The following is a 12,728-nucleotide window of genomic DNA, read 5'->3' as shown; positions in this document are numbered from 1 at the left end:
CGACTTTATTCTGTTTCAACTAGAAATAAATGGCAAAATTATATAGCTTGTGGGAAATAGGCTTCTTAAACAATTCAGGGTGTGATAGCTCTGAATCCAACCTGATTAATTACTATTAATTGTGCCCTTTTGAAGGCTACCCATCTGAAAGAGTCCCTAAATAATAAGAAACAGATGATTTTACTAGAGTTATTATATTCTTTATCATTTAAAATTGAATTAAATTAAAATGATCTCATTCTCAATCACAATGAATGAATAAACTAACAAGGCAAACCATTGGATTTAGACCAAATACATAACTAAACAGATAACATACAGTAATGAGGACTTGAAAACATGTACTGACTTGGGAATGGAGGGCTGCTACTTACAGTTAACTGAAAGGGCATTGAAGACAACTCAATGAAATACCAGCAGAGAGAGGCCAGCAAGCCATATCCAATCAGCAATTACTTATAGCTTTAGCATAATGGGAACATGGTAGGATGCTAAGATGGAATAAAAAAACTGCTAAGGAACCTCCACAAAATAGAGGAAGAAATCTTCTCCTCTGCAAAACTTAACTCTAACTTTCCCCAGCAGGGGTTAAATCTGGCTCTGATTGGATACTAAAGCACTGAGGGGAGCATATTCTTTCATTGCAAGGACTAGCTTATCTAATCTAAAAATTAAAACACATTTTCTAAAATATGTAAAATGCTCTCTTGAATGTAGAGCAAAGGACCGTATTATTATTAAAAGGTTCATTGCTTTACGCCTCTTTCTATATGACACCTGTCTATTGTATATACCGTACATAGACGGTTTCAGACATGCGAGGAGTCGCTCAGATGACTTAAGCACGCAATGTAGAATAGAGTGCTGTAGCTGTGGTTCAGACAGCACAGTTTATATTAGTGCAGAAATGCCCTGAGACCGAACGAGATGAAGGATGTAGCAGATGGCTGAATTATGTAATCTAGGGAGGAAAACTGCTGAGAAATCATCCAGCGAGGAGGGGCAAGCCACTGCCACAACTGCCACAACCCTTTTCCCTCTGCAGCCAGCAGCTTCAGCTAAAGGCTACATTTTCACTCACAGTCAGAACTGTTGGGAGATGTGATGAAAAAAGTGATGATACTCATAAGACAAATGTTACATTAATATTGCTGTCATGCTTTGGTAATATGGTTGTTATGGTTAAGAAAAGGCAAAATGTAAGGGCTTTGTCATTTTATTGTGGAGATATTCTTGTGCAGTTCCAAAATAAATTGTACAATTGTGAAAGCGCACATAACACGCGGAATCTGCTTCTCTCATTTTTTCAGAGTATTGCCAATCATGTCCCTGCATGGGGACATGAAAACACAGACATTATTTCCATAAAGTTTTCAGGATTTATTTGATGCATTTTGCTCCATTTGTAAAACTATTCTCATCACCTCTCAAGTCATCTCCCATCAACTCCCATTAAACATGGCTTAACTACAGAGCAGATCTCAGTGTACTGTATATCAAAAGCCACATGCCATATTTAAGCCTGTGAAACAACTCCTGGTGTATCTATCATCACAAGAGTGATAATTACATTATCATAATCCATTTTTATATAAACAATTCACGTGATCGATGAAAATCTATAAATTCTGAAAGCAGCAGATATTATGTAAGAAATGGCACTCTCTGGCTGTCAGTGGTATCTTCCAACTGCTGCCTGCATCACCCGTGACTAAGCAGGTGGAATACACAGCTCTCTTTAAGCTGAATGAGGACAAAAATATTCCTTCACAACAAATGGAAAAGCATCGATGTGGCGCACACGGAAAACTGCAGCATAGGAATGCCGGAGAATCCATTGGGAAATGAGTAATAGCTTTTCCTGTAAGACATATCAAAGTAGAAGCCATCTGGATTCATTTCTCAGCAGCCAAACCTTTGAGAATAAATTTAGAGCCAGCAGCATTATTTTTACATTCTCGGTATAACACATCCGCGACCGCCGTTCGTAGTTACCGGTCAAGCTTTAGTGTGACTTAAAAATTAAAAACAATATATATTTAATATGTTGAATTTTTCTCCACACCGATATCCTATGACAGTAGCCATGCAGTCAGTTGGTGAAAAGCGTGACACATGAAAGATGGATCTTACCTATGCCCAGCTGAGAGAGCTGCTCGAAGAGAGTCCAGCTGTGGTCGTCGATGCACTGGTTCTTTAAAATAAAGAGCTGGCAAATGTCCCGAGCAGTGATGTCACACGGCACCTCTATCGCCCGGTTCGTGTTATCCTCGCTGTACACTTTTATCACCTGGAATGAAAACACGGACAAGCATTACCGTGCCTGTGCCTTTAAGAACAAGTTCTGGATCATGTTTCTAATACAAAATCTCGCATTATTTGACTCTCAATATAGTCTATTTTAAAAGTGCGAACTCTCGAATTTGTCGAGCGCACACATGATGCTTTGGTGCACAGGTTTGCCATGAAATTTCCATGTTTTTTGCGTCCGGTCTCGGTGGCTCGTATTTCTAAAAACTATTCCGCTCCTAACAGCCGGTTCTTCTACATCTGAGCTCCCACATTCACTGCCATTCAGAATGCCCTTCGGTCAAGTCAAATTCTGCTGTTTCACGAGCTACAGTACAGACTCAATGCTGCAAGTGAGAAGCAAGACAGAATACAGCTTCTGCACTGCAAGTCATAAACGAGCTACAGTATACAGCTTTAACACTGCAAGCTTTGCTAAAAGACATCATTACTGAAAACATGCTGCCAAGTGCTGAGAGTTCAGCAATATCAAGAAAATAGCTTCCTCAAAAACTAGTTTAAAATCTCTCAGCAATAAAACAATGACAATAAAATGCCCAAAACCTAGATAAAAGAACACATGCACTTCTCCTTGCTACTTACCCATCTGTTTGGAGACAAGCAGACTTGCGAATTTTGACTAGCTCTGCAGCTGACATAGGACTGCGTGCACAACATGGTAAAGACAGCTATGTGCGGGACACGCAGACCCGCGCATCAGCCGGCGCACGCACACGCACGCACGCACGCGCGCAGCCCGGAGCGCACGAAGCGCGCACGCACACACACGCCGTGCGAACGCGAGGCAGCGAGCCCTCTCTCCCCGCTGCAGCGAAGCTGAAATCAGGTAATTAGACGGAGCTGCCTCTTTGCAGAGCGTATCTCCCGGCTCCGCAGATATATGTCACCGGGGGCCCTGCCCAATCACCTGACACCTCCTCTCCGGCAAAGGAGCCACCGATGAGGCTGCGCCGCACAGCCAGGAGGCGAGGAGAAGAAGAGAGGAGAGGAAAAAAAAGGCACAAGGTTCGCTCCTCCTCCCTCTTGGCACGACCCTGACAAGTATAGTTCTCTGTATAAAGCCCTGCGTGAGTCCTCAGGCAATTACAAAGCTGCTGGTTAAATGTAATGCTAGTTGGGTCAACTCTGTCCAAAGTTGATGAGGGAGACGGGGATGGGGGCCCAGGGGGTGGGAGGGAGGATCAACTGGACGCCACGCTCTTTGTGCTCCAATCTGGGTTTAAGGCGGACCGCCAGGGCAAGACAAGCTGGCCCTCTTTTGTGGAGGGAAAGGAGGTCACGCAGTTCCTGCCGAGCCGGGGTTAGCACCCTTCAGGCACCGACAGCGAATGAGAACCCCCAGCCATGACATCATCCCCAAATGAGGTAAACGATCTGCTATTTAATCAAGGGCGGTGTGGAGATTTACAAGACAAAAAAAAAAAAACCCTTAAGGATCTTTCTTCACCGGCTCTTAACAAAAGCCAGGGCCCGGGCTGGAAATCTCTGAAATCTCTTTCACAGGGAAGTTTTCCCCCTACAGCTGCGAGAACCTTCCGGAAACAGCACTGCCGGAAACCGCGGCGCCCCCGACGCGGCTTCGATAAGCCGTCGGGCGCAACAGCTGGGGGAACGTGCGCGCGGGAGAGGCGTTTCGAGGAGGGAACCGCTTCTCAATATAAAGTTTGTCGAATGTGTGGAAGGACCTGTTCCGAGACCGACTGGGGAAAAAGGGAGGGAGGGGAGAGGAGGGAGAGGGGCAGCCCCGCTTTCGCTCGCTGTATGTGGGAAATGCATCCAGGCAGTCTTCCAACCGCCGTCCCAAGTGGAAGCCTCTTTGCCAAACAAAATCTTGGAGGGATTTTATGTCACAAGGAACAGGGCTGAGTTTGTCACAAGGTGCAGAAGTCTTAGCGCTCAGACTGGCCCTTTCTGAGTTCCCTCTGAGGATGCAGACGAAGAGAGAACAATGCGAGGTCATATTTCCCATGTAGGGGGATGACAGAGGCACATTCACCTGATGATCCCTTTAGCTTGGTACAATTTTCCATTTAGCTGCCAGTGGCGCTGGTGAAACGGCGCCTGCTGTTAACTGAGGAACCGATCTGGTTTCTGTGCTGTTACATGGAACGGCTGACGAAACAGCATTTTAAATTGCATTTTAAACAGTGCGTTACTTCACTGCACTAATGTTAACGCCATGAGAGATCAATTCCGTGTTCTCTTAAAATGCACAGGCAGCACAGAATGCCTTCCAGTCCTCAATAGCAGTCAAAAGGTGCTTGTCATTTCATTAGAAACGCCAAGTTGGTCAGAAGATTAAAAAGGAATTACTGTTTCCAAGGACTGTTGCTACGGTGCTTTTCTGAAGCAGTGTGCCTCCGTCTGCATGTATTGCATCTTCTGGGAGGTTCTACGCTCGACAGTTAAAATCTCCATCAACCAACATGGACACTGTAATTTTCCCTTCAGTTTGCCATCTGCTTCACCGAACACACACATATCCTTTTATTTGTGTTCATACAGTATACACTCAGTGACCACTTTATTAGGTAAACCTGCACACCAGCTTGTTAAGGCAACTATTTAATCAGCCAATCATGTGGCAGCAACTAAATGCATAAAAGCATGCAGATGTTGTCAAGAGAACTGCTTTTCAGACCAAATGGGGAAGAAATGTGATCTAAGTGACTTTGACCGTGGAATAATTGTTGGTGCCAGACAGGTTTGAATATCTCAGAAACTGCTGATCTCTTGGGATTTTCACGCACGACAGCCACTAAAGTTTGCAGAAAATGGTGTGAAAAACTAAAAATATCCAGTGAGCAGCAGTTCTGAGGGCAAAAAATGCGTTAATGAGAGAGGTCAGAGGAGAAGGGCCAGACTGGTTGAAGCTGACAGGAAGCTGACAGTAACACAAATAACCACACATTACAACAGTGGCATGCAGAAGAGCCACTCTGAGCACACAACACACAAAACCTCTAAGTGGATAGGCTACAGCAGCACACCAATAAAAAATAAGTCTAATAAATACCTAATAAAGTGCTTGCTGAGTATATCTGCATATATCCCTACTAGCCTGCCAGACAAATACCTGATTAGCCGTCTAATTTCTCCTCAAAATGCTGTGTTTTAACACTCATTCTGTGTACTTGATCAGTGTATGCATGTTTGCATACAGACCAAAAATGATCAAATAAACCCTACAAACTCTTAACACAACAATGCACATACAGCACACAGACTACATATATAGCATATTATTCACACATATTATGTATTGTATATTTATACATCTAGACACTGGAATATACTCATCTTAAGTACCTTGGTCAAGGGTAACAGCTGTGTTCCATTTCAGAGGCCAAAGTCTTAGCTACTTCACCGCGCTATACTATATCGTCCTTCTTGCCAGCTATAACGAAGACAGGACAGTGTGTCCAGGACAAATCCCTGCTGCATGTCATCCACGATTTTGAAAGTGGCCTTCACAAACTGCCGCTGTCAAGCGCCGCTTGCTGTAGGTTGTGCTATCGCTGGGCACAAAGACCCATATTCACGTGCGTCCCACTGAGCCAGCTCCGACTTGTCTTACCTTTCACTGCTGCATCCCAGAAGCCTATCTCTGGCTGTCACTCTGTACTGAAGCACTGCTTTTCAACTGAAACTCGCACATATGTGCAGGTGGCACTGTCTGCAGTAACTGAACCGAAACAGCTCAAGTACTGTATATTCATTCAGTTACACATCTGAATTTGAATAGGCACTCATTTAAATAACTATCTGTTTGCTAGAAAGCATTCAATAATGGTAGAGATATATCATACATGCACAAGGGCCGGCTAATATCAAAATTCGATTGAAAGGCCCACTTTGAATGGGACTTTTAAAAGTTTACTACAGCACAGCAGTGCACATCTGAAGGACAAATGAACGTTTCTGATTCTCTCTGTGCCTACAGCCCTGACTGAACAGGATTCAGCCTGGGGGAACAAACAGCCTTGTCTCAGGAAACCAAACACCAGAGTGTTTCAGTCCAAAGAATACATGAAGTGTGCCTGCCCGAGGTTAGCAGCAGATAATCACTGTCAACCTGGAACTCAAATAACTAAAAGAAATAGCTCTGCTGCATGGCCAAGTAGAGACAAAAGAGGAAATATGATACGACTCTGATACGCTGCAGGAACAATGAGCTAGCAACAAAATATAACTCCGTGCCCTCGTACTGCCATTCTGAAATAATGATAAACGTGTTTTACCTCCGTTGGGCATATGGTATTAAACTAATGCCTGGAAGACAGTGTAATACATAGCCTTAATATTCTGGTAATTAGCATATTAGCTCTGTAGCCTAAACAGAGAAGTGGAAATACATTGTTTTTAGGAAAAGCTAGGAATAGTAACAAATATTATAGCTACTATATTGGCACATATACAGCTACATAAACCATATTCACCCTTATCATTATGAATTACATTTTGAACTGGAGAGGGGAACATAGCAACGCAACACCTTATGGATCTTTGAAAGTTCCCTCGGGTGACAGAAAAGGGAGCTATCGTTCCAAATGCATAACTGCGGTATAAATACCTTGTAGGCATAGACTGTTTTTAAAAGTCCCTTATCTCAAGGCCAGCATTGTGGAGACAAGTTTTCCAATTACTCTCCACTGTTCTTGCCTTGAACCACAGCTGTGGCTCTGTCTACCTGTCTGAGTGTGATACAGAACCAGGATGACCACACGGCTCTCAGTCCCAGGGCCACATGGGCTATCACATGTGGCCCCTCCAACAGGCTGGCCTCCCTCCTCCATCCTGGAACGCATTAAAATCATTTCACCGCCAAGAATCGCTTCACTTATCCCCTTCACAAGTCGAGGAGAAGGCCCCAATTAATTTGGCGCAGAACATGCAACAACACCTACAAAGCACTAAAAAATGTCGCTTTCTTTTGCAATGTCCACCAAACCACTAATTTGTAGGTATGGTGTAAATGAGTCACAAGTATTTAAAAGCAGATTTTAAAAATCATTTTAAAATTATGATTTACAATGTGGCTGTATTTTCTGACCAACAACAAATCACTACTCTACAATGTAATGTAAAAAGTCCAGATCACATTTTTTTTCTCACCGGTAAACATTTGAGAAAATGAGTTGGTGACCAAAGAAAAATGGGTGAACACAATGGTATTTATAAGTAGAATTAAAAAAGATACTACTTGGGAAGGTTGGCACTAATATTGACTGTAATAAATGTAATAAATTCTGCACATATCCACATTCTTGTTCAGCTTGCTCATGGGGGTCAGTCCTGGAGGGCTCCAGAATTTGCTGTGTTATGGGGTGTTTCAGCACCAGTGGTTAATTTGTCATTGATTCATCCAAATAATCTGCATACCTTGTTCTCAAGACCTTAACTGGCTGCTGGTTGAAAGTAAAACACAAACACTTGCAGATGCAGGGATATTGACACCCTTGGTCCAGCTCCTCAATCAATAATGAAATGTTTTGTTTTAAGTCAACATCATTCACAATGAACCCTACAATCTCATGTTTTATGGCGCAATTGTCTGGTGATGGTTAAGAGGCTTATTCTCGATTCAGACTGTGGATTTTGGAATTGTTTTGTTTTGGACAATGAAGAGTCTTAATCCTCTGAGGACAGAAGCAGTTGAACAATGCTTATGTAGTTATACGACACTTGTTAGTTGGGCCACAATTCAGCCAGTTAATGTTGAAGCGAACGTCAGAACAACATATTTAGACTTTAAAAGTTCTCAGAAGTGATGCAACGCAATGTTGAAATGCGACCAACTGAGAAGATGCACTGAGCACTGAATTTCTTGTGCTGTCAAGTTCTTTCATAAATGGCGAGTTTGTTTTGATACATTTTCAAAACCTCAACACAGATGGTCTCTGACTGAAAACTAAAACTGCAAAAATAACATTAAAATAACATGACAACAGTTGCAGTGCCTGCAGTGTACCATAGTAAAGAACAAAAAAGCTCAAGTATTCACCACACTGAAAACAAGCCGGGGGCAAAACAAATATTCCAGACAAAACCTATGTTTGAAGTAACAGTAAGAGCTAACAATGCTGAAATAACACTGGAATGGCACTCTTACCTGACCTGTCACAACAGTGGTTTCCAACACACACCGCTTTTGAAAATAATACAGTATCATACATTTCTATAGGAATAAGGAAGACATTAAAATACACAAACTATCATTTTTAATGTTCATAATGGAGATGGTGCACTAAGGTACACTGGCATCATGAAGCACATGTGTGAACCAAATTAAAAATTATCAAAATAAAACGAATGGATTGCCAGTTCAATCAAAATAAAAGGTTGACACTAAATTTAATCTAGGTTTGCATTTGATATATCCTAGTATTATTGTTTAAGCATAGAGGAGAAACAAAACATGTGTTTAACGATACAATCTAATTATATAATTTGACAAGGCCGTTTGAAAAAATAGACCATGATCTTCCTCTTTTAATGAAGTCACTCTCAGTACCATTTTGAAAAACAGTTTGTGTTGTAAAGCACTGTTATGACAAATGGCCATGTAAGAGGTATGTGGGGCTATTATTTCAACTTCCCTGCCTTTTCAGAACTATAATCTCTTTCTATCACTTCACTGTCTCGCTGTCACCTTGCTATTTTCCATACTGTGAAGTCACTACTTGGGTAAGCCAGAATTATGGGTCTGAGACAGTGAGCAGTTAGCTCGGAGGCCTGAGGTGAGCTCTGATCTGTCAGAACTGACTGCCCCCATACTGTATATGGATTCTCAAATGGGCAGGTCAGATTGATTTTACCAGAAAGGAAAAAGAAGATGGCTATCGAGGACCTAAAAACAGTCTGTGGATAATTATGTATACCAGGACTACTATATATTGTAAATTGCTGGGTAATGGATTTGTAAATGATCTACCTCATTTCATGAAAATTAAGAAAGTACTTGCTGGATATCTTTTTATGAAGCTATTGTTTTATACAACCTCATCCTTTGAGTACTGTATGTGCCGGCACTTTGGGTGAGGTTTTACTACAGACTTGCTACTTGTCTTGATTCTGGATTGGATCAAACCTGGTCAAATACCTTATGCAATTATTTTGGATTCAAATACTTTTCTGTGCTTGACTGCTCTTGCCTGGTGAAGAGGACAAGAAGGCAGGGATTGCACTTTTTGAGAGGTTAGCTTATCAAGGCATAGAAAAGTATTTGAATCCAAAACAATTACGTAATTCACCCAGGTCTGCGTTGGCCATGGCTCAAAAGTACCCTCATTCAAAGTGCCATAAGATTTCTACACAAGTTTACATTTACATACTAAGAAAAACTGAAGTTTATGGAGGAAAAAGAGAGAAAATCGCGTCTGTGGGGAAACAGTAAAATCCGAAAATGTGCTCTTTGGAACAAGGCAAGTTTCTTGGAGAACTGGCTCAGAAGTACCCTTATTCAAAGTGCCATAAGATTTCCACATAAGTTTCCATTGACATACTAAGCAAAATTGAAGTTTCTTGGAGAACTAAGAGGTAATCACCATGCCCAAGGGTACAAGCTCTTTACAAGCCCTGTAAGCTGTAACTCACAGGCCTGGTTCTGTAAACACTAAGCCTCACTGCCGACCTTGAGCAATCGCAGGCGAGCGCTCACCATCCTCCCCCTCTCACCCCAGCACGTCGGGAAGGGCCGATCCGAAATCTCTGCTGGAAGAGCTCAGGACCAGCTAGCCAGGCGTGGCCGGCAGGGCAGTCTCTGGCCATGACAGCTGTGGGCAAGATGCCTCAAATTCCAGCACAGCGAGAGCCACCAGCAGTCCTCAGTAGTGGGCGGGACTGTGGAGACACCGCACAGCCATCGGCATGGCGATGGCTGAATCTGGCCTGGCTCTGCCACAAAGGATTGTGTTCTGAAAGCCAAGCTTTGGCTTTAAGCAACTGTTACTTCCTTTCCAAAGGATCTGTACAAAACAATAAACCAAAAAAAACAACTTTTGGCTGTAAAGACATTGAAAAAAATAAGTTAGCAGATCTTAAACCTCAGCTATCCTGGCATGTTTTATTATTATTCTTCTTCTTATTCTTATTATTATTCTTATTACTCTTATTATTATTCTTATTATTATTCTTATTATTACTATTATTATTCTTATTCTTATTATTATTGTTACACCATGGTTTGTTAATATGCATGAACAGAATTGAGCATTTCATTATCTTTGTGTGTCTAGTACAGGAATATGCATTTGGTCACATGCCATATGGGTAATGTACCAATAAAGAGCTTCGCCCAATCAATCAACTGGCAAAATTCTGCAGTCTGCTGTTAATACTTTTTTATTGTAAGCTTGTGTCATTTTGTGTTCAGTGTCACCTAATGTTCAGTCAACAAGCTATTTCAACTGCAGATAATATAAAGAACAGATTCCAGACCTGGTCGTAAATTATACATGCTTCAAATGGGCAAGGGTTTTATTACACCAGAACACAACAGCTCAGGACCGAGGGAATGCATCCAATTGTAAAAGCACAGTACTTCTGTTCAGCACTCTATTTGCACAAGCACTGTTTGTCCCTGGCAAGAGGAAATCAGGAAGAAACCTGAATAAACTCATTTAAAAGTTGGTATCTGTTACTGACGAACAGCGCCATGGCATCATTGAGAAAATAAATAAGTATTTACTGTATCAAAAGGCCTGTCGAGGGCCATTCAGGTGGAGTGTGTGTCCAACTAAATGCTTTTTCCGGTGTTCATTTCCAAACACTGGCTGACATTTTAAATCTCAAGCTTACAGATCGTTTTTGTTCTATTGCTAAACACTCACTGTGAGGCAAACAACTCCTGCTTTCAGAGTACATCCCTACTTTCCCTTATAAATCTGCCATTTCACATGAAGGACTTCCACTTAATCAAAAGGAAAAACCTTTTCAGGAGTTGAACAGTCTGTTGCAGCCAGCCCACCAGAAGGCTCACAGTAAGCGATCACTTATGTGATGAAAATCCCCCATGAAGTAGAAAAAAGGGCGCTTCCATTTGCAACATGGTGTAAAACAACATTTCTTATCTCTTTTCACTGTGTACTTATTGAGTTAAACTGAAAGCCTCGAACCACTGTGTATGCCAGTCCAATCCCTAACAAGTTTATACTGTCGAAAGGACAGATTAGGGTTATGACATAATCCCAAATCTAGATTCTACAGTAGAACAGACAGGTAAGTATTTTCACCTGCTTCTGTACCAAGCTTAAACTATAGAAAGGACAGTACTGTATTCTTACCCGCTTCTGAAGTACAAGGGGAGTAATCAGAGGCAAGGTGACTCTTCTTGCATTGAAGTTCATGCTGCTCCCTTCAAGTAGTTTCAACAACAATTCAACAAATAAGCCCGCCAGTAGTGGAGAACGGGCTAAGGCTTCTGAAAATACGCTACAAACTGGAATATTGTGTAAGTATTCACAAGTGCAGATATTTGTATAAAAATTACTTGCGTGTAATATAATGTAATGCCCGACGTCACAGTGCAGCTCTGCTGAATGCAGCCTAACACGAAGACGTAGAGAGAAACACTCCACAGATTCCCAAACTCCTCCTTTGTCCTTGAAAACTCAGAATGATTCTCTATAGAGCAGTAAGCCAGTTCATCGTTCTAATAAAAACCCTCCATAAAATAACTCTTCCAAACACAGAAGCTTGATGGAGTGGGCATTAATTCAGTAATAAATTGGAGGACAAAGGCTCAATCTAAACAAAATGCACTCTGCCCATATCTTTCGGCAAGTGTTACGTTTTTTACGTGCACATTTTTTGCATTTCCAGGGACCACATAATTCTTTATGTTGTGTGAGAATATATGAGCGTGTTACTTCCCTAAATTAGTTTTTCGAATCTGAAAAGCAAGCAACTAGTGGTGAGCTTGAATCAGGGCCTAAATCTCGACAATGTGCAACAAAAATACTTACAAATAAAAAAATTTCAGTTTGGCATGTACCACAACCACCAGCTCATTCAAAGGACCATTTACATTTTTACTTCATAATAGAGTACAGAAAGAAGTCTGGCTTCGTTAGGTCTTTAAAATGTGACACATTTTCCCCTTTCATTTCCTGTGACATTTTTGTCAATATAGACACAATGCAGAATTAGCTGCATAAGCTGAAAAGTTACGACCGAGAGGCATAAGTCAGAACCTCTACGGTAATAAACGGCTACAGGACAGAACTGATCTAATTTAATATCGCTTCCCACCGAGCAGTAACAAAAAAAAAGATGTGCTTGAAGTGGCCTGTAAATATAATGGCCATTTGAGGTCATTGTAAGGAGCCAGCGCTCACTGGGGAGCAACAGGAGGTGGGGGGGATGGGTGGAGTGGTGGCAGAGGCCGGGGCTGGGGGGGGGGGGTGAAGGAGCTGGGA

General features: G+C 41.9%; 1 protein-coding gene across 3 annotated transcripts in view; it reads right to left on the bottom strand.

The window, feature by feature from the left end:
* The window catches only part of grb14 (growth factor receptor-bound protein 14), a 62,548-nt gene that overhangs the window by 22,873 nt on the left and 26,947 nt on the right, over positions 1-12,728 (bottom strand). For 2 of the 3 annotated variants that reach the window (XM_061234813.1, XM_061234814.1), the window contains one exon: positions 2,134-2,290. In XM_061234813.1, coding sequence (XP_061090797.1) covers positions 2,134-2,290 — 157 coding nt within the window. Of the gene's footprint in view, positions 1-2,133; positions 2,291-2,892; positions 3,000-12,728 lie in introns of those variants that run through there. The other variant, XM_061234816.1, reaches the window with a different exon arrangement.

Source organism: Conger conger, chromosome 3 (genome assembly GCF_963514075.1).
Source record: "Conger conger chromosome 3, fConCon1.1, whole genome shotgun sequence".
Taxonomy (NCBI): Eukaryota; Metazoa; Chordata; class Actinopteri; order Anguilliformes; family Congridae; genus Conger; species Conger conger.
This window is presented reverse-complemented; position numbering and strand designations above follow the sequence as displayed.